This window comes from Ochotona curzoniae, unplaced genomic scaffold (genome assembly GCF_017591425.1).
Source record: "Ochotona curzoniae isolate NIBS_2020 unplaced genomic scaffold, NIBS_Ocur_1.0 scaffold_4506, whole genome shotgun sequence".
NCBI lineage: Eukaryota > Metazoa > Chordata > Mammalia > Lagomorpha > Ochotonidae > Ochotona > Ochotona curzoniae.
In genome coordinates, this window is record NW_024467119.1 from 72,220,809 (window position 1) to 72,242,558 (window position 21,750).

Below are 21,750 nucleotides of genomic sequence, written 5' to 3' on the forward strand. Positions count from 1 at the left end.
ATTTTTTAAAGATTTCTTCATTTCTATTGGAAAGGCAAATTTTACAGAGGGAAGGAGATACAGAGACAGATATTTTAGGTCTCCCACATGGGTGCAGGGTCCCAAGACTTTGGGCCATCCTTAACTGCTTTCCCAAGCCACATACAGCTCTTTTCTAAATAAGCATTGTAATCCACTTGCTCCATGTTCAAGATTTGTGTCAGTCACCTCACTGTACCTACAGGCAGCTGGGAGGTTTTCCCAGGGAAAAGGACATGTGAGATGAATTCTGAAGTCCTGGTTTGCTAGGTGAAGAGATAGGACCAGGTAAAAGGACCAGGAGCAAACAGGAAAACATGCCATGGCAGGCAATAGGAGACAGCGTGAGTCCTTGTGGGAGCTAGAGCCAGACTGCAGTGTGGAGCAGGAAACGAGCCTGAGACGTGAAAGGATCCATCTCACACAGACTCTTGGGCAACAGAATAGGGAGTCTAAAAATCCTGAAAATTCCTAAAACTCCAGAGAAATTGGAACAGTTTCCAGTGCGTAAGCCACAGGATCAGCACCTTTACATAGACTTGGATAGATTCCTCAACATCAGAAGAAGAGAAAGTCATGTGGTACAATCAGATGCAAAAGACAACACTTAGAATTAGAGCAGCAACCGAAAAGTGTGTGGAAATTTGTTTGGGATGCAGGCACCTGACGGAGCAGTTAAACTGATGGTTAGGATGCCAAAGCACTGTATCAGAGTGCCTGGCACCAAGTCGCAGATACAGCTCTCACCTCCACTTGCATGCTAATGCAGATCCAGCTCCCTGCTTCTGGTTGGGGAAAGCAGTAGAAGGTGGCTCAAGTCCTTGGGCCCCTGCACCTACACAGAAGACCTGGAAGGAGCTCCCGGTTCCTGACTTTGAATTAGCTCAGTTCCGACCATTATGGCCATTTGGTATGTGAGCCAGCAGATGGAAAATCTCTGCATTTCTCCTTCTCTCTGTAATCCTACTTTTCCAGCAAAAAAAAAAACAACAACAACAACAACAAAAAAAACAGTATCAGAAGTGAAAAATTCCTTAAGTGTATTCATCAATAGACTAAATAAAGCCAAAGAAAAGGTTAACAGATTGGAATGTAAGCCAATAAACACCTTAGCTGAAACAAAAGTGGGAAAAAATAGAATACTCAAAAAATTATGGGAAATTTGACCTGGGGGCATGGGTGTTCAACTCTCTCAGCCAGTGGCGGCCACTGGGGGGATCCAGGCTGGATCAGGATCAATGCTTGGAGTCCTAGCCCCAGCCACTTCTGCCAGGTGGTGGAAAGATCCTGGGCTTGTCTAGGTCCGAGAGATTTCTCCTTCCACAGTAATTATACTGTGGGCAAATCTTAGGTAGCTTTAGGCAGGCGTGGGACCTTGGCTCTGCCCACCACTATCATTTTGGAGGAAGGAGCTCAGGTTAGTTTGACCTGGATGCAAAGGTGCTCGAACCTCTCAGCTACGTGGCGGCCATTGGGAGAATTCAGGATGGGCAGCCTGAACACCAACAGTGCTGAGAGAAGCCCACGGGCTGCCCGGCAATGCATTCTGGGATTTCGGGGGTGTGGGCTTACAGGCAGTATGAGAGATGGCACAGGTGGAGATTAGCAAGGACCTTAGGGTCAGGTCCAGGTGAGAAATGACTTCTCTGGGACTTCCAAGGACAAGGCCATTCTACTTGAAAAACTACAACATGGAACCCACCAGAGTCAGAAAAGGGAACAGGTTCTGTGAGGCATAGCCATGAAGTCAACAAATACGTCAGTGAATCAGGTCTGGGGGTAGGTAGTTCTACAAGGGAATATGTGGGCTCACCCAAGTGAAACAGCAATCTCCGTTGGCTCGTGCAAGAACTGTGGCTGGGAATAGGTCTGGTTGGGGAGCTTAGGGAATGCCCCAACTGGGCTGGAATTCCCATCAGTAAATTTAAGTGCCAGAATTGGTACACTGTTCTGGGCTGAACATGGCTTCAATTTCCCTTGGCACCGGTGTGGCTTGGGTCTGGGGAGGGCCAGGCTGGGCAAGACTCTAACACCCACTGTAACTCGTAAGAGTCAGGGTGAGTGTAGAATGGGCTGGGCTAGGTCTTGGCTCCCACTGAACCATGTGAGGGCTGTCTCTGGACCAGGTATGGATGGGCCGCAATACCCAACAGTAAGAACCAGAAACAGTTTGGGCTGATTGGGCAAGGACATTGTTTCTGCATGGAAAAACAGGTGGACAAAGTCAACCTGGGCCAGGGACCCACCGGTATGCACATTATCTGCCACTGGGAGGAGAACAGATAGAGGAGTTTGATGAACTCCTTTGTCAGCTTGCAGCTCCTGCAGTTAAGTGCAAGAACCAAGGCAAGAAGCAGCCCAAATCAGATCAGGTCACAGTTACCTGCTGGCATACATGTGGATGGATCAGGCTGGGCGTGGGAACAGGCTAGGCCAGTTCATAATATCACTGGCAGCTCCGAGAACCAGGATGTGGTACAGGAGGAGCCGAGTTGGGCCATATCACCAACCAGTGCACACTCAAGCTGGGACTTGGAGCAGACTGGAAAAAGCTAGGCTGCACCACCAACCAACACAGGCTAAAACTTAGGGCAGATTGGCTCAAACTAGGCTGAAGTACCCACAGGTTGAGGCTGAGAAAAAATGAGCCATGTCAGTCTGGGGGTGGTGGGTGTCATGTCGGGTCTGTGAGCCCCAGGGGTGGGGGGTCTGGAGGGCCTGCATCTCAGGTCCTTGGACCCACCTGTGCACTGGGTGTTGGATCTGTGAGCCCTATCAGTGGGGGTTCCAGCATGGCTCACTCGCCTGGCTCAGGTCCATGAGCTCACCTAGGAGAACTGATCCTCCTCAGTGTAGAGGATGGAGTGCTAGATAGCAGAATGTGGCGCTCATGGAGGACATGGTAGCTCACTGGGGTCCCCAGAGGACATGTAGTGCCATAGCAGAGGATGGAGAACAGAACATATGGACAACTATCCCAGCCAAACAATGATAGCAAATATCTGGGCAAAGGAAGACTATAAGGTCGATGGTGTCAGCCAATGGACACAGGAAGGGATTCCTCATCCACAGATCGGCGTGATCCAAAGCATTTTGAAACTATCGCAGCTACCTGGGCAGAACCTTCAGAACATGTCATTGTGATCCTGGATTGATATTGGGTGGCCTTTCCCCGTCCTTGGGTACAGGGATAATTGGAGGGCTGGATATGCTAAATGTCCCTATCTCTCCCCTCCCCTCAGAAATTGGAAGAAGAAATAGAAAGCTTGGAAACAATGGTCACACCCACTTCTCCCTAACCTTAGATCCGACCCACCTGATCAACTATGTAAACATCATCTTAAAAAAAACCTATGGTGCAATTCTAAATGGCATGGCAAATTTAAATATCCAAGCATATGTATAATTAGATTCCCAAATTCCTAGATAATTAGAGAAGGGAACAGACAAAATACTTGAAGAAACTGTACCAAACATTTTTATAACTCTTGAAAAGCATCAAAACAAAGACTAAAAAATTTTAGTGAACCCCACACAGGAGCAATAATCACACAAATGTACCCATGTGCACGCACACACATTTCATATATAAACTGCTGGAAGTCAGAGAAAATATTGAAAGCAGCCACAAAAAGTCACATTAATTACAGCAGACTTCACATTAGAAACTATAAGCCAGAAGATACATGAAAGATATCTTTAAAGTATTAGAGGGGGGCCCAGCATGGTAGCCTAGTGGCTGGGGTCCCCCGCTTGCTTACACTGGGATCCCATATGGGCACCAGTTCATGTCCCAGCTGCTCCACTTCCCTTTCAGCTCCCTGCCTGTGGCCTGGGAAAGCAGTCAAGGACGGCCCAAAGCTTTGGGACCCTGCGCCTGCGTGGGAGACCCGGAGGAGGCTCCTGGCTTTGGATCGGCATAGCATTGGCCGTTGCGCTCACTTGGGGAGTGAATCATTGGACGGAAGATCTTCCTCTCTGTCTCTCCTCTCTGTATATCTGCCTTTCCAATAAAAAAATAATAAAAACAGGTCTTTAAAAAAAAAAAAAAAAAAGAGAGGGGTCCTGACTCCCTGCTTCAGACTGGCTTGGCTCTGGCCACTGCGGATGCTTGGGGAGTGAACCAGCTGATGCAGGGTCTTTTTTTCTGTTTCTCCTTTTCTCTGTAGATCTGGCTTTGCAATAAAAATAAATAAATCTTAAAAAAAAAAAGATAAACTATTAAATGCAAAAAAAACCTGCCAATTCAAAATTCTATGCAGGGATAACATGGTACAACAATGAAAACCAAGTGAAGATGTTTTTCAATCAAGCATGGCTAGTAGACTTGTAATATGTTAAAGCTTTCCAGAAGAAAAAATAAGGTACCAGACAGAAATCTAGATTTACTCAAAGAGATGAAAAGTTCCATAAATTAAAAATTTTAAGGTAAACATAAGACATTTTAATTGCCCTACAGAATAAATGATTTTTAAAAACAAAATGACAATGGTAATATTTTGGGTGCAAAGCATGAAGATGTAAACTATATGACAAAGGCATTAAGGCTGAGAGAGAGGAATTAAAAGCATTCTTTTAGAAAATTTGCATACTATTCCTACAATCCCACACTATTACTTGAGGGTAAACTGTGATCACTTGAAACACACTGTAATCCTCAGAGAGCCACTAAAAGTTTTCACAAAGAATAACGTAAGATAATGTAACTAAGGGGATACAGGAGAACCAGAAAATACATTCAATTCATCCAAAAACAAGCAAAAAATAAAGAGGTAAAAACAAACCAGAATAAAAACAAAACAAATTGTAACATGGGTGATTTAAAGCCGATTGCATCAATAAATACATGAAGTGTAAATGATAACTGCTCCCAATAAAAGAAAACAAAGCAATATTCCCTAATATGTTGTTTAAAATATTTTTATTTATTTGAGAGACAAACACAGGTGAGACAGAGAAAAAAGGAACATGCCGATAGCCAGGAGACTGGCGATGCCGGGAGCTGAGAACTCCATCTGGCTGTCCCACGTGGGAGGCAGGAGCCTTAGCTCTCAGCCAGCATGCTGGCTCTGGCTCAGCCAGGGTGCCCATTAGCAGGAAGCTGTAGTCAGGAGCTGCAGCTGGGGATGGAACTCAGGGTCTCTGCTGTGGGATGCGTGCATCCTCATAGGCTCTCACCGAGAGGGCCAAAAATGTGCCCTGGGTAACCCACCATAAATCAAAAGATAGTTGCAGTTTAAAAAGCAAAAGGAAGAATTTCTGACTTCTGGTCTGACACATAAAGAGCTTGGAAATGTCACATCCTTCCAACAAGAAAAAAAAAAAAAGGAAAAATTGAAAATCAATAATTCCTAGGTCTAACATAAAACTGAGGTCAGAAATCACGGCTACAGCCAGCTCACTAACGCCAGACATGCTGTGTGCACTCCTTTGGGAGATTAAAAACTCCTGGACCACCAGTTCAACATGCTAAAAATAAAAATCAGATGATCTGATGAGTAGAAAAAGCACTGATAAAATTCAGTACCTATTCAAGATAAGAACACAAAGGGCCTGGTGTGAAGGTGGCTCAATGACTACATCCTCACCTTGCAAATGCCAGGATCCCTTACCAGTGTCAGTTTGTGTCCTGGCAGCTCTCTGCTTACACCCTGGGAAAGCAGTAGAGGATGGCCCAAGTCCTTGGAACTTTGCACCCAGATGGGAGACCTGGAAAAGGTAGCTGGCTCCCAGCTTGGGAGCAACTCAGCTCTGGCCACTGCGGCCATATGGGGAGTGAACCGGCAAATGGGAGATCTTTGTGTCCATCTCTCCTCTCCATAAGTCTTACTTGCCTTTCCAATAAAAATAACTAAAAAAACAAAACAAAACAAAACAAAACAAAAGCTCACCTCACACCAAAGGGGGAAACTTCCTCAACTTGAAAAAGCACATCTACCAAAATAAATAATAGCCAACAACTTACTTAGTGCCCTAAGAGCTGAAAAAATACAAAGCTATCCAGTTCCACCAACTCCCAGTCAACATCTTCGAGCTTGAAATTTCTCTGAGCTTGAGTGCACAGACTGGAAACGCTTATCAAACTTTGGGATACATACATGAGAAAACACACACGTACCCTGGCAAAAGTGTTAACCTCCCAAGAAAGAGGAGAATTTTATATGCTTCCAGAAAGAACAAAACCAAACAAAATGAATACAGGCTTCCTTACCTGCAACATGGCAAAAGAGGACAATAAAACAATATTCACGACTTTTTGAGAAAAACAAAACTCTCTCAAAAATTCCTTATCAAGAATACAGTAAAATTATTTGGGGAAATGTAATTACTCAAAGAAAAATTTTTTAAAAAATCACTACCCTATCTTGAGAAATAGCCATCAACATCCAAAAAAGGTAATTAAATGACAACTGAATTATAGCAGAGATACAGGAAAAGAAAGAGACTTTATGACACATGTCATTAAATCTAATTAGATGAAGCAACTGGAAAGAGACAATCTATAAATACATTTCATTAGACTTAAGCCATTTACACAAACAAAAAAACACTTCAGTCTGGCCAAGGGCTTCCTTCTGTGAGCTCTAGGGCCTGGGACCTCATACCAGGGGCTGGCAGAGCGGGCCTGGGGACTTGTGCATGTGCTTGGGTCTGATGGGTGGGTTGCGGCGTAAGGCTCCAGGTTGAACAGCTGTAGTGTGCTAGTGGGCTGGGCTTGGAGATTCATGCACTTGCTTGGGTCCTGGGCAGATGGAGGGGTAAGGTCCCAGGCCAGCATGCATGCCAGAAGTCCAGGAATGGGAACTCATGCATGAGCTTGGGTCTCAAGTGGGTGGGCAGGGCTACAGACCAGCGTACCACCTGACCAAAAGACCAGGCTGGGAAACCGAAGCGATCTTGGGGAACCGAAGTGATCCTGGGCATGGAGATTGTGGATTGCTCAGGGAAGATGATATTGGGATTGGTGGGCAGGGAACTGTTGGGAGTATGTTAACAGAGTATGTTAACTCTGTTCAGAGTATGACTTCTGAGGGCCTTCTGCTGACAAGGACACTATACTTGCAGGTAAGCAAGGGGGCTGAGACCAAGAAGTTTCAAGAGGGGGAAGCTAGAGGACCTTCCTGGGTCAGGCCTATGCATCCACCCATGTGGAAACCTGAGCTGGGCTAGATACCATCAACCACCACTGACACTAAAATTAGGGCTAGAAAGCCTACCTGTCAGGGTTAGACCACAGCACCCACCAGTGGGTGTTGGAATAGGGGATGGGCCACATTAGGCTGGGCCACGACCATCATGCAAGAGACCTGGGTCTGGAGTTAGATCCTGTGGGGGATTTGTGGGCTTACCCTTGTGGAACTACCACATGAGCTGGTTTGCTCAAGGGCTAGGGTAGTGACAGGCTGAGCTAGGCAGGACCATGTTACTCAGTAACACTCATGGGTACTGGGATAGAGAACAGGTTGGGCTGGTCCAGGCTGCAGCACCTGTAGGTGCAACCAAGATACGGTGTGGGGCAGCTGGGCCACAACATCCATCAGCACATGCAAAGGCTGACACTAGTGGCCAACTGTGCCAAGTCAATGCCTACCGCCCACTGGCACATGTCAGATCTGGGTCTAGGAGTGGGCCTGTTGCAGGAACTTAGGGAACTTGCCTGGTGGCCGGTAGCTCCTGCTGGTGAGTACATAAGTCAGAGCTGGCTGTTGGTCAGGCCAGGCAGGACTGCTTCACTTGTCAGCATGTGTGTGGGTTGTCTCTGGGGCAATAGATCTGGTAGCGGGAGGCCAAATCATATCACAGTGGCATGTGCAGGAGCCAGGATGAGTGTGTGAGAGCCATTCCAGGCTAGGCTATTACACCTACTGGTTTGCATGAAAGCCAGAGATGGGGGAAGTTTGTACAGGGCTAAGCTGTGGCACATACCTGTGAAAACTAGGACTAGAGGCAGGCCAGGCCAGCCCAAGCTACAGCATCTATGGCCAAGGCTAAGCCAGGGGATGGGCTATGTCAGGCTGGATCAAAGCAACCACCGGCACAACGACAATCTGTGGCTGAAGCAGGCCTGGAGGGGAGCTAAGGGGGTGTCGCAGCTGGGCTGTGGTTCCCACTGGTGAGCACAACATCCAGAAAGGGGGCAGCAATGTGGGCTGGACATGGCTATAGCACCCCTCAGCATAAGTGTGGACTGGGTCTGGGGTATGCCAAACTGGGCTAGGCTCCAGCACCTGTTGGTGCTTGCAAGAGCCAGAATGGGTATAAGACTGGTTGGGACAGGTTTCGGGTCCTACTGAGCTATGTGACAGCCAAGTCTGGGGATGGACAAGGCAGGGCTGGAATGTAGCACCCAATGATAAGAACTCAAATGGGTGCGGGTCACTTGGGCAAGGCCACTATACCTGCAAGGACAGGAGGTGGGCCAAGTCAGCCTGGGCCAACTACCCACTGGTGTCTGTGAGATCTGTGACTGGAAGGTGACCTGATAAAGGAGCTTGGGGAACTCCTCTGTCAGGACACAGTCCCTGCAGGTGAGCACAAGAACCAAAGCTAGGAGCATCCCAGACCAGGTCAGGTTACAGTACCCACCAGCATATGTGTGGGTCAGGTCTGGGAGCAGACAGGCCTGAGCCAATTCATAGCACCCACTGGAAGATCTGAGAACCAGGAAGGCCACATGCACAACACCAGCCAGTTCACATCAGAGCTGGAACTGTGGGCAGTCCAGCCTAGGCTAGGCTGAAGCACCCACCAGCATGACCTGGGACTGGGGCCACACCAGACTGAGTGAAGCTGAAGCACCTGCTTGCGAATGCTGACATGAGGTAGGCCATGCCAAAACAAGTCGCAGTATTCAATAGTACATGCAAGACCCAGTGTGGCGGTGTGAGCCCAGTAAGGGGGCTATGGCAACTTCCCTGCTAGGCCACTGCTCCTGCTGGTGAGCATGAGTTGGGACTTAGAGCAGACCAGGTGGGCAGGGCTACAAAATCCGTTGACCTCCATGTGTGTTAAAAGAGTCAGGCTGCACCACAATATTAGCTGGCAAATGCAAGGACAGGGGACAAGTCCTGTCAGACTGGACCACAATACCACCTGGAGACAGCAAGATCCAGGATTGGGAGTGGACCTAGTAGGGAAACTGTAGGCATCCCTCGGATGGGCTGCAGTTCCCACTGGTGAGCATGAGAACCAGGTCTGGGGGTAGGCCTTACTGGACAGACGGTGATGCCTGCTGGCATAAAAGTGAGCTGGATAGTGGGGTCGAACAGGCTTAGCCAGGCTGCAGCACCCATTGATGGGGGACATGACGGTCAGTTCATTGAGGCCTGCAGCGGACATCTAATACCATGGAGGGCAGAACAAATTGGACAACTTTCCTGTCCAAGTTCTGATGGTGAGTATCGGGACAAGTGAAGACTCTGAGGTGGCCTATGTCAGCCAAGGGACTTTGTAGGGATTTTCTCAAACTTGCAGCAATGAAATCAACAGCATCTCAGAACCATCAAAAGCACTTAAGCAGCACTCTTGGAACACGCCCCACATCAGGGACCCTAGGATGACATCAAGTGGCTGTCCCACATCTTTGGGTACTGGTGTGGTTAGGCTGCACTACCCTCTTCCCACTCTCTTTCCCTTTCCTTCAGATACAGGAAAAATAGAGAGAAGATTGGAAGCAGCTGTCTCATCTACTTTTCACCATCCCTTGACACTTCCTGCCCCAATCAGTGGTCCACATGGGCGTGCATTCTTCTCAACTCTATATAAACGGGTCAAAAATAAAATAAATCTGTTACGGAAAAAAAGAACACATCAGTTTAGTGTACAAGGAAATGACTACCAATAGCTCTTCTGTTTTGCATTTTCTTTTTACCTGGTTTGCAAGATGAGAGTGACCAAACAGCTTGTGACCCAATTTCCCGCACTGTTCCAGTCCTTTCCAGCTGCTTAGGGTCAGCACCAGGAGGTGTCTTGTTTGGTGTGGTCATTTTTTAAAGGGTTCTATGTGAAAAGAAAGAACACACACATTACACCAGGGACCAAGGATATTTCAACAGCGGGTAACACTATAAATTAATAGATTATACAAAGACATAGTAATTACTTATTTCCCAAATGTGATTAATACAAATATAACTCAATGGTCATAATTAAAGCATCTTGTAAATTCAGTTGTTCTTTCATATATTATGACAGGAAACATGACAGAAGATACAAAGCAGCAGATGTAGTGGAGGGAACACAGGATTAACTCTAACTTCAGCCTCTCTTTAAGACTTGGAGCAGCTCTGAGTGCACTTATCTTTGCTTTCAAAGGTTTTTAACTATACAACACTACGCAATTCTGAAAACAAAGGTCAGATTGAAATATTTTTACTCCTGGAATATGTCAATATTGGTTCCCTTGTAGGTACGTATTCACGGGTGCAGAGAAGAATAACACCATCCTAGCATCTACAGCCTCACTGCACGGCCTGTGTTGTGGTGCGCTGGGTTAAGGCCCTGAACGCTGCCGAGTGAACCAGCAGATGGAAGAGAGCTCTGTAACTCTGCCTTTCAAGCAATAAGCACGTAAAACGTTTTTTTAAACTTTCAATGACATGTGCTTCTATCATAGAAGACAGAAAAAATGGCTTCCAGGTGTAGGAACTGGTTGATGTCATCTGAAAAGGTTGACTTCATTTTTCCCATCTTTGCAATTCTAATGCAGACATGAAGTTTTTCTAGGATTATGAACAACACATAAAACTTACTAGACATTGTGATACTAGCAACTGTGTATCATAATACATCTACCTCCCTGACAGCTCCCAGGAGCTCCTACAGCGTTTCCTGAGAGTCCACAAAAAGCACTTGATAGTCATTAGACAATGGCAGCCACAGGGATGCAATCTTTGAAAAGGTCTGAGATTTCAACACTCAGCACGCAACTTACTGAATGAATAAATGGACGCACGGATTCTATTTGCAAGATAAGTAAGGCCTAGCTAGAAAAACACAAGCAAGCCTCAAACCTATCTTTATTAGTCTAACGTTGACACCCCAAAAGGGAAAAAACAAACAAACAAACTCTACATTGTTGTAGAATTAACCCGTGGTCTTAGCGCTGGACGCCTCCAAGTGGATAAAACACGGAGGTCAGAAAAGGCTGAGTTCCTGTCCTCAAATAACTGACCACACACAGCAGAGCTGGGGCGAAGGGAGGCAGTGTACAGGGCAGACTTCGAGGGTGCCACTGGACACCCACCGGCGTGCTAGAACGCCTAAAGCCTCCAGGAGGCTGCAAGCGGCAAAAGCCACAGACCCGGGGTAGGACCATGCATCTGCTTCGGCTAGGTAGGGCTACGTTCCACGCCGCAAGAACCTCCGGCACTTACGGCTTGCAGATCCCACGGGCCGCAATTCCCGCTCCCGCAGCTCCGCGCCACTCCCACCCCGCCGCCCAGCACCATCCGGCTGCTCCGCGACGGCGGCTGGCGGTCGCAGGCCAATGACGTGCGGCGCGCAGGACTCCGCCTGGCGCTCGGTCGCGCGCGCGCCGTGCGTCCCCCTGTGGTCTGCGCGAGGCGGCGGCCGCACACCGCCATCTTGGCCGGTGGCCGTAGAAACACGCCGTGTGGCTGAGAAGTGAAGGCGAGAGAGCTCGCGTGGCCTCCGCGCTCCCCTCCACCGGGGGGATCATTTTCTTCAGGTACGAGAGTAGCCCCCAAGAGGCGTGGGCGTGTGCCGGCGTCTGTCCCTTTGGAGAGGCCGTGGGGACGTTCCGCGAGATGCTCGGGTTAGGCCTCGGGTGGCGGCAGCCGGCGCGTGGCAGCCGGCTCCCGGGCGACAGCTGGAACGGCCGGCGCGCCCCTCCTGCCGCTGCCGTTGCCTGCCCCTGTGGCAGTGGACAGGGAGGGTCCACCCTCGGCCCCTGCTGCTGCGTCCCCGAGAGCTCGGGAGAAGGGGGCATGGTGTCCCGCGTGCGCGTGGGCTCGCTGGGAAATGGCAGCTTTGCTCGCAACATGGGATGAAGGTGGTGGCGTTAGTCATGGCATCTTGCCGCCGCCAAGGCCAGTACTCCCCGTCCACTCCCAGGCTTTGTGGAAATGCTGGACACCCGTCACTCTGGCTTTCTGCTAGGGCGAACGGGCGGTTCTCCCACGTCGTCGCCCAGTGGGGGTAAAAGCGTTTTGGGATTCGTTTTCCTAGAGCACTTGCTTCCTTGCAGTCTTAGCCGGCTTTCCATACATGCTGTCTTAAGCTCCGTTCAGATCAAGTTTGGTGGTAGACAAGCGTTCAGGACTTCATCCTTCGTGGGCGCTTGGTGTGGTGTGAGTGACAGCCAAGGCCGAATTCCCACGTGATATGAACCGTGGCATTTCTCTCTCTCACACACTCTCTCTGACTCTCCTCTTTTGCTGGTAATCGGGGGAGTAAGGAATAATTGGCATGACAGCTGGTTTTCTGATGTCTTTCACAAGTCTGCTCAGTAGGCATTGTTTGGAAGGTAGCATTTGTGTTGCAGTTATTTGGCTAGTTTACTGAGTATATTTATTCTGTACCAATCACCAGGTAGTAATAATCAGTGTAGCTGGGGGGCGGAGGACGATGCATTTTTTAGCTTGTTTAGGTTTTGTTTAAAAAAAAAAATTGTTCTCCTTAATTGTTAAACAAGGGGAAAACTTTCCCAAAAGAACATTTAACAGTGAGGTTGTAGAGGGAAGAGGGAGACTTTGGATCGGAGTTTATACCACTCCCAACCTGCTGTGCTTTACCAGACTAGTCACTATTACTACAGCAGAGAACGTTTTGTTAAAAGACTTGTTTATTTTTATTGGAAAATCAGGTATACATAGAGGAGAAGAGACACAGAGGAAGATCTTCCATCTGCTGATTAACTCTCCAAGTGACCCTAAGAGCCAGAACTGAACTGATCCAAAACCAGGAGTCAGGAGCTTCTTCAGGGTCTCCCACGCGGGTGCGGGGTCCCAAGGCTCTGGGCTGTCCTCGACTGCTTTCCCAGGCCACAAGCAGGGAGCCGAATGGGAAGTGGGGCCACTGGCTGGGACACAAACCAGTGCCCAAATGGGATGTTGGCTCGTGCAAGGCAAGGACTTCAGCTCCTAGGCTACCTCGCAGGGCCCCTACAGCAGAGAACACTTAGTATCAGACAGCATTAGTTAGTGGTGCTCTTCTCAGCACTTTTACACTGCATAGAATAATTTTGATCTTAGACTATGGATGCTTAATGTGGAGGCCTTCCTTTTCTCTTCTGGAAGAGTGATATTGATGACCATTTTTGAATGTGTATTTTGAGCAGTTTGTCTTCAGATCTGTAATATCCTCAAATCTTTCCTTGTTCACAAAATTCTTGTTCTTTCCAAATTCCACTGTGCCACATTGTTCCCATTGGAAAAGGAAGTTTGGGAACTGCTTTGCCTGGGTTCTGGAAACTAACATGGGAATTGAATTAATAGTATTTATACAATTAATTAGTAGTAATACATTGATGTTATACATTGAATAGTAATACATTTGTATTCAATTGGATGTGATTTATTTAGTTAGTTATTTTAAATATAACTCCATTAGCCACCTCTAGTATGTTTTTATTTTGTAAAAATCATAGTAAAAAGATGTAAAAATCATCTCATACAATCACTTGGTTTTGAAGTAGTTATTTTAGTTATGTGGCATGTATAGTATGATAGCTGCTTTGTAATAATTCGAATCATCTCCTTTCTGTTAAACCTTACGAGACCTGGACTGGTTTTTAAAGTGGAGTGAGCATCTTGGTATGTCAATTCTCCCACGAGTGTGTTGTTTCCCAGAGTGATTTTGTTTGCTTATTCAGTATATAATTTAGCAAATTGTCAACATAAAATGTTGGTAATAGAAACATTTTGAAGCCATTACGGTCTATAAGAAAATTACATGTTACCTTTAAACTCACTTTTCTCACTGCTTAACTGGAGACGCTTGACCTCCTCTTATGTGCTAGGCACTAATCCACGTAGTAAAACCGAAATCCTAGTTCATGTGAGATGATGTACTTCTTGGGAAGGGAAAAAGTGCATGTTGGAGAGATGCCGAATGTTTGTGTATGAGAGAGAGAGAATATGTGCATACACGGGTGTGTATATATGTGTCATATAGTAGACAGTTGAAAAATAGAGCAAAAACGCTAGTCACAAAGGACAGCTATGTGTATTTTGAGGTAGTGTAACTCCAGAGGACTCACTGAGAAGTGGCAGTGATCATGCGATTTTTCTGGGGGTGAAAATGCTGCAGGTGGAAGAAACAGAGTGCTGACAGCCTGAAGCAAGAACGTGCATAAAGGGTGTGGGGAACCAGGAGACCACGCCGCTGTGGCCCGGCTGGGTAAGAGCTGGAGTAGCTCAAGACTTCAGACAGGGAAGAGAGGCCATTTGGTGCCTCCTTGGTTATTTGAAGAAGCTGGCTCTTACTCAGACTTGGGAAGAGAATCCAGTGCAGAATTTTTTAAGTTTGTGGAATTACATGCTTAGGCTCTCCTGGTAATAAAACTACTCAGGTTCCTATATTGAGAAAGATTTGAGGGTAGGAGTAGGAAATAAGGATAAAGCAGAGATCTGTTAGGGTGCTGGTAGACTACACTGATGGCTTAGACTACTGTCAGCACAAGCACTCAGACTCTTGACGTGTTTTACAGGCTAATGTATGTGTAAGTGAAAGATGGTTCTAAGGATTTGGGCTTGAACAAATGGAAAGGTAAAATTACAATTCAACAAAATAGGCAGGATTCCTGGAAAAATCACTGTTGTGAATTTCAAGAGCTCACATGGGAAGTGGCCTACTAGACCTTGTGGAGAAAAATGTTGGCAAGGCAAGGTAACCAGATAGACCAGATTTAGGGTTCAGAGGACATGTCCCGACTAAACCTAGAATTTGGGTTTTGCAGTAGGTAAGTTGGGTGTAAAACCACAAGACAACAGTTAAACTTAGCTTTTAAAAAAAAAGGAGGACTATGGGCTCTGAACCCCCTTTTAAAAAAGAGATCTTCCACCTGCTGGTTGACTCCCCAAATAGCCAAAGGCCCGGGTGAACCAGGCTTGAGCCAGGAGCTTCTTCCAGGTCTTCCATATGGGTGGTAGGAGCCCAAACCCTTGGGTCATTTTCCAGTGCTTTTCTCAGACCGTTAACAGGGTACTGGATTGTAAGTGGAGCAGTGGGAACACTAACCAGCTGGCATGGGAGGCTCCTGTTGCAATTGGCGGTTTTACCTGCTACACTGTGATACCAGCCCCGAAGGCCAAGTCTCAGCATTTAGAGCTTGGGGAATGAAGAGGAGTGACCAGGAAAGTAGAAGGAAACCAAATTAAGTGCCATATCCTAGATAGAATCAACTTAGGGGTTTATCTGTTAAGGAAAAGACATGATTTTCATGGGTAGTTATTAGAGTCTGTTAATTAACCATTTGATTTATCTCTGCAGAACAGTGACAGCAGATCATGTTTTTATGAAATAATGGACACTAAAGCCTGAAGTGGATTGCAGTGAAAAACAGAGAGAGAACTTTGAGTACAGAGTATAGGCAGCTGTTACAAGTAGAGGAGAAAGCAAGCAGTGGGAGATGCCGAGGTCAAGTAATAGATGATTTGCTCACTGGAGTGACCCGGTAGAGTAGCTGATGATGTAAAAGAAGGGAAAGTTTTGACAAAGGACAGAACAAATCGATCAACTACCCCAGCCAAGTGTTGGCAGTGAAAATCTGGGCAAATGGAGACTCTAAGGTAGACTATGTCAGCCATTAGATTCTGGAGAGATTTCTCATGCTTGGAATGGCAAGACTGGCAGCAGTTCAGAACTGTTGAACTATCTAAACCATTTAATTAAGCAGTACCCTTGGAGCATGCCCCACATAGGGAACCCTGGGATGGGTGGGAGACTGGGTGGGGCTTCTCCGTTTACCTCCTCATTTACCCCATAGAGAGAAAAAGAGAATGTGAAACAATGGTCTTACCCACTTTCCTTAGCCCTTGACCCTTTGTTCTCTAATCAACAATGTAAAGATTATCAAAATAAAATATTTTTTTTTTTAAAAAGGAGAGTTGTTAGACGGTTATGTCTAGAGAGTGTCTTAAATAGATACAGTTAGCCCTCCATATGAGCAAGACTTTAAGTATTTGATTCGGTATCTGAGCTCAGTCCCCTGAATCCTGAAGGACCACAGCAGTGTTGCTGGTTGGAATGAGGAGTTTAAAGGGAAATAGTGGCCAGGCTTTGTTTCTTTTGCTGTCTGTGTTCACCTGTATGGATTCAGGTGAAGAGTTGAATTTTGACCAAGAATGTTATTGGAGTATAAGTGATTGGCAGTGGAATTTAACTGGGACTGGGGATGATGCAAGTATGGTAGAGTTTAGAGGCTGATAATAGGCTTGAGAATGGGAGGATCAAAGGGTTTTGAGGTTATTATGTAATATAGGGATGAGGTGCAAGAGAAGAAATGATAGATGGGGATTGGATTATTTGAAATTAAAGTTATATGGAAGGATTGCAGTTGTGGATAATGTGTAGGTCTAGGTGTGGCTGCCCATGAAGTATAGAACAGAAAGGTACAGGAGGAATTAACAGATTAAGAAGGAGGCTGTTAATAGAAGTGTCATCTGTGAGCACACTAAAATCAGTAAGAGCAATAAGAGGAGCTTAAAAGACAAGGTAGGGCCCAGTGCGGTAACCTAGTGACTAAAGTCCTTGACTAAAGCCCAGGATCCCATATGGGTACTGGTTCTAATCCTGGCAGCCCTGCTTCCCATCCAGCTCCCTGCTTGTGGCCTGGGAAAGCAGTACAGGATGGCCCAAAGCCTTGGGACCCTGCACCCACATTGGAGACCCTGAAGAAGCTCTGGCTTCTGATCAGCTCAACTCTAGCCATGTGGCCACTTGGGAAGTAAATCATTGGACCGAAGATCATCCTCTCTGTTTCTCCTCCTCTCTGTATATGTGCATTCTGACTTTGCAATAAAAAAATAAATAAAGTGACCGCATCAGCCGGAGCTGAGCCGATCTGAAGGTAGGAGCCCAGGGCCTCTTCCGGTTCTCCCACTCAGGTGCAGGCGCCTATTTGGGATCCTGGCGCATTCAAGGAGAGGATTTTAGCCACTAGCCCACCATGCTGGGCCCAATTATATTCATATAAAGATATCTATATATACACACACACACATGAATAAAGAGTTGGGTGATCAGAATTGTGTATTTTTAGGAGTGGGGCGAGCAGATGATCTGGGATTACATTGAGGAGCAAGCTCTCTTCCTCCTCTAAGCCTAAAGATATTGATGGTGTGACAGACTTGAGGGATATGCCATGAAAGCATTCTGTCAAAATAAAAAGGCTTGGGATCCAGAGAAAAGCCAACAGAATGTCTTAGTAACTGTAGTCCTTTGGTTTCAGATTCTTTGACCGTAAATTGGAATAAGCTGCAGTGTTAACAAATGAAGATCTATGGAAAATAATGTCTACTCGAGAAGCCTACCTATGCAGCTTTAAGATCATTGCTGTAAAGTAGATTATACTATTACATATCAAGACTCATAAGAGCTTTAAAAGAACACAGTATATTTAATCTCTTTTAATTTTGTTTTTATTAAAATATATTCTTGTAACCATGTCTTAATGTTTTTTTCAACCTAGTAATTTTTGCCACCTCCTTTATTTCTGTCATCATAGTCGGATAATGTGTGAAGTAATGCTTGGTTAGGAGGAGGAAGGAAAAACATAGTTATATATGTTACATTTTGTGCATGGGTATTTGTTTGTCTGTATTCATGCATTGATACATGTTCATTACTGAGGCATTGAATCTTTTTTAATATGTCAGGTGCAAGTTCCCCATTCTTGGTTGTAATTAATTGATATTATTTCCTTATGAGTTTTCAGTCTAATTTTTCTGATCTGTTTCTTCTTCCATCTGGGTTAAATGTATAAATTCAAGGGAGAGTGAAGTCTATTGATTATTCATTATAGAAGCTGAGACTGCATATCACTTATACAGTTGTATCATTTGGTGGTATTTTAAAGTTTCTTTTAATGTTCACATCTTGTTAAGTATATTCTGAAGTATATATTCTTGTTAAGTGTATTTCTAAGTATTTCTTATTAGCATTATAGATGGATTTTTTTTTTTACTGTTTTCACTACTCTACTAAAGTCCTAATTTCCAGATTGTCATGTCATCTCCAAGATGATCATTAATGTCCTCTTGTCTAACTTTTATATCTGCCAATTCTTTACCTTAACTAATTACATAGAATTTTCCATAACTTTATTTGTTTTTGTTTTTATAGAAACTGGATATTCTTGATTTCTTAAAATTATGGCAGACAAATTAACCAGAATTGCTATTGTCAACCATGACAAGTGTAAACCTAAGAAATGTCGGCAGGAGTGCAAGAAGAGTTGTCCTGTGGTTCGAATGGGTAAGTTACTCTGTCAATCAGTTAAGGATAGTGGGTTTTGGAAGATAGTGATGTAATAGTTGCATATGAGGTTCAGCATATACTTTGTTTTCCCCATTAGTTTCTTTGAATAAATCTAGAGTTGGTTCTGAATTTCTTTCATTGGCTCTGTGACCCATCAAGCCTCTTTTTATAAACAAAGGCAAATGGCAAGTCATAAACATCTGTCTCCTTGTATCTGGGAGCTGTTAGTTACAAGACCTCTCTCTACCTCCGCTTCCACCAGTAGACAAACCCAGTGATACTCAAGGGCCCTGGATCAGATGGCATCAAATATGCTTATTTCCTGTGCATTTCCTCTTATACATGGTCAGTCATCTTTAGATTACACATGATACCTAATACAGTGTGCTGTATAAGCAGTTGCCATACTATATTCAGGAAACAACTGTGTAAAGTCTGTATTTGTCCATATGGAACAAATATAGAACAGTTGTTTCCCACAGGTATTTCCATCCTTGGTTAGTTGAATAAGCATCTGAAATCTCTAGCTATTTGGACAGATGGGAATGTTTAAAAGTTCATTGAATGTGGAATCAAACTAGAATTTAGGCAGCTGAAAGTGTTGTTCTACAAAGTCAGTAATTACCGTAAGTCTAAGAATGACTATATTTAGACTAAATTTCTAACAACTTAGAGTGGTTAATAGTACTTAAGAGCTATGTTAAGTAATTGTCACTTTATGTATGTGTGTGTGTGTATATATATATACGCACACACTTGTAATGTATAAACTTAATAAACGTAAAAGAATCTTTAGATTTCATAGGTTATTGTCTCCCATACCAAAGATGTTATTAAGCACATTTTATGAATTGCCGTATTTTAATAGTGAACTAAGCAAATATACATGACAGTTGTCTCCCTAATAAGAATATTCTGTAAGTAAAAATAAATTTACGATTTAATTCAGAAATTAATACCCTAAAAAGCACTGATTTAAGACACTGTAGTTTATGTATTTCTGTAGCTGTAGTTTTTGATAATCTGCTTCTGTATAAAAATATGGAACACGTATTACCTAAATAACAATGTTCAAAATATAAGAGTATCAGGGGCTATGGTTTAATTTTATTTTTTCCTTTACCAGGGAAATTATGCATAGAGGTTACACCCCAGAGCAAAATAGCATGGATTTCTGAAACTCTTTGTATTGGTTGTGGTATTTGTATTAAGGTAAATGATATTTCATTTATTAGATCAAATTTATAACCTGAAATTCTGATCATATTATAATTTATTTTATTTGAGAGTCAGAGACACAAACTGTCCATCCACTGGCTTCCTGCCCAAGTTCCTGCAGTAGCCAGACTGGATAGACCCAGGCCAGGAGGCTCGCTTCTGCTTCTGGACTTGTAGGGGCACGAATGCCAGAGCCATTATTTGCTGCCTCCTGGGTTGCGTATTAGCAGGAAGCTGAATCAAAAGCAGGAACTCTAGGACTTGAACCAGGCACTCTGACACAGGACACGGACATCACAGCAGTGTTTTAAGCACTGCATGAAAAGCCTACCTCAGTCCCACAGATTTTAAACAGAAATGCATTCAGACAAAGCCTGTAAAATGGAACATTATCAAAAATTGCTGCTTGTGTTGTATTTTATAATGTTTCTATTGACTTTATACGTTGATTATATAATTTTTTTTTTTACTCCCTCAAACCTTTGGTTGTGTTGAACAATTTGATTAGGCTTTTGACTAATGAATGGTAAAATTGTCATAAGATAACTCTAGGATGTTTTCTTGGAGCTAACTATATATAATGTAATAATTTGGATATTTTTATTGTAGATAATAGTATTAAAACAATTTTGGTTAGCATGTACATAGTACTATTAATTGTTCGGATAACTCATATTTTATCTTGGTTTTTAAGTTTTTGGTTAAATATCTAAAAGGATTTCAGGAATTTCTGAAGTTTCTATTGAACCAGAAAGCATTCCAGCAGATACTCATTAGTGATTCATTAAATGTCTGCCTGTGTTCCTCATGCTGAAACTCTGATTTTGAACACTATATGTCACCTGTGAATGACTTCACAGCTACAGAAAATTGAAATTCCAGAATTTTAAATAGCTAATTAATTGCATGCTAATGAGAGACATGTATACACCCTGAAATTTATGCTGCTTACAATCACCTTATATACAGTAAAGGGCTTCAAATACTTCATGGAAATGTGGGTTAAGAGATAAATTATTTTGTGTAAAATTTTTTTAAATTCCTAACCTAGTTATTAGTAATATGTGTTTTCTACAAACCTTCTGAAGATGTCCATATCAACTCTGGATATGGTTTTTTTCTTGTAGATTTAGAGAAGCTTAAATGATTTTCAGCCAGTAAACTATATATGTATATATTGATTAAGAAGGTTCTAGCAGAGATACTCTTTAAATGGAGGTAACTCTATTGGTGGAAAAGTGTACCTTGAAAAAAAGTTTGCATTAGAAGTAGTAGTTACGTCGCTTCTTGGGCTTTTGGCTGGAATCAAATGTAAAAGTGACTTTTATTAGAAAATAAAAGATTTTTGATTATGATTTCAACATGAAAATTCACTGTACTTTATATGTACAAACTTTTGAGCTGATCCCTGAGCTCATTGAACATGTCAACTAAATACATCCATAATCTGAAGTTATATTGTTTAGCTCTACTGCTGTAGTTGTCTACTTGTGAGAAAAGTTCCAATTTTTAAATGCCCTTGTTTTTCTCATTCTTGTTCTTGAACATTTACCTGATAGTCAAGTGTTATTTGAATATCTTTTCCTGTAATGACTTATTTGTGTATGTGTGAAATTGTTCAAAATTGAAGCATCTCTTTCATATAAGATATAACACAGGCACATCAGAAAAAGACATGAATCTTCAGTAAATACAAACATGCTAGTTATTGATAGACTGAAAATATTCCAGAAGTACAGACCGTGACTTTGAACAATTTGTAAGATGGAAAGGAAGGGATATGTAGGGATAGTAATAATCTAAGGAGGAGAAAATGTTCATTACTGATAGAACATGGAGCCATAAATCAATTTTTTTGTCTCTTAGCTTTCTCTGTTTGATTAGGGAAAAAATGGAAAACCTCTAATTTTTTCACTAAGGATTAAACATTTATTAAATGTCTAAGTGTACAAATCACTTATGGCATATCATATTAAGCAATAATTCTGGCCTTCAAGAACCTCAGTCCTTTGAGTAAATAAGAAAAAGAAATAGTACTTCACATCTTTATGAAACTCCTATGTTTGAAAATTG

General features: G+C 43.8%; 2 protein-coding genes across 3 annotated transcripts in view; one reads left to right on the forward strand and one right to left on the reverse strand.

Moving 5' to 3' along the window:
* The window catches only part of ANAPC10 (anaphase promoting complex subunit 10), a 66,930-nt gene extending 55,457 nt beyond the window's left edge, over nucleotides 1–11,473 (reverse strand). Inside the window, exons 1-2 of the mRNA XM_040967095.1 lie at nucleotides 11,394–11,473; nucleotides 9,890–10,017 (exon numbers count right to left, since the gene is read on the reverse strand). Coding sequence (XP_040823029.1) covers nucleotides 9,890–10,004 — 115 coding nt within the window. The 5' untranslated portion in view covers nucleotides 10,005–10,017; nucleotides 11,394–11,473. The remainder of the gene's footprint in view (nucleotides 1–9,889; nucleotides 10,018–11,393) is intronic.
* A 103-nt stretch (nucleotides 11,474–11,576) lies between these two features.
* Nucleotides 11,577–21,750, forward strand: part of ABCE1 (ATP binding cassette subfamily E member 1) — a 29,484-nt gene continuing 19,310 nt past the window's right edge. The window contains exons 1-3 of one of the 2 annotated variants that reach the window (XM_040967271.1): nucleotides 11,577–11,707; nucleotides 18,325–18,456; nucleotides 19,586–19,671. In XM_040967271.1, coding sequence (XP_040823205.1) covers nucleotides 18,354–18,456; nucleotides 19,586–19,671 — 189 coding nt within the window. In that variant the 5' untranslated portion in view covers nucleotides 11,577–11,707; nucleotides 18,325–18,353. Of the gene's footprint in view, nucleotides 11,708–18,127; nucleotides 18,457–19,585; nucleotides 19,672–21,750 lie in introns of those variants that run through there. The other variant, XM_040967270.1, reaches the window with a different exon arrangement.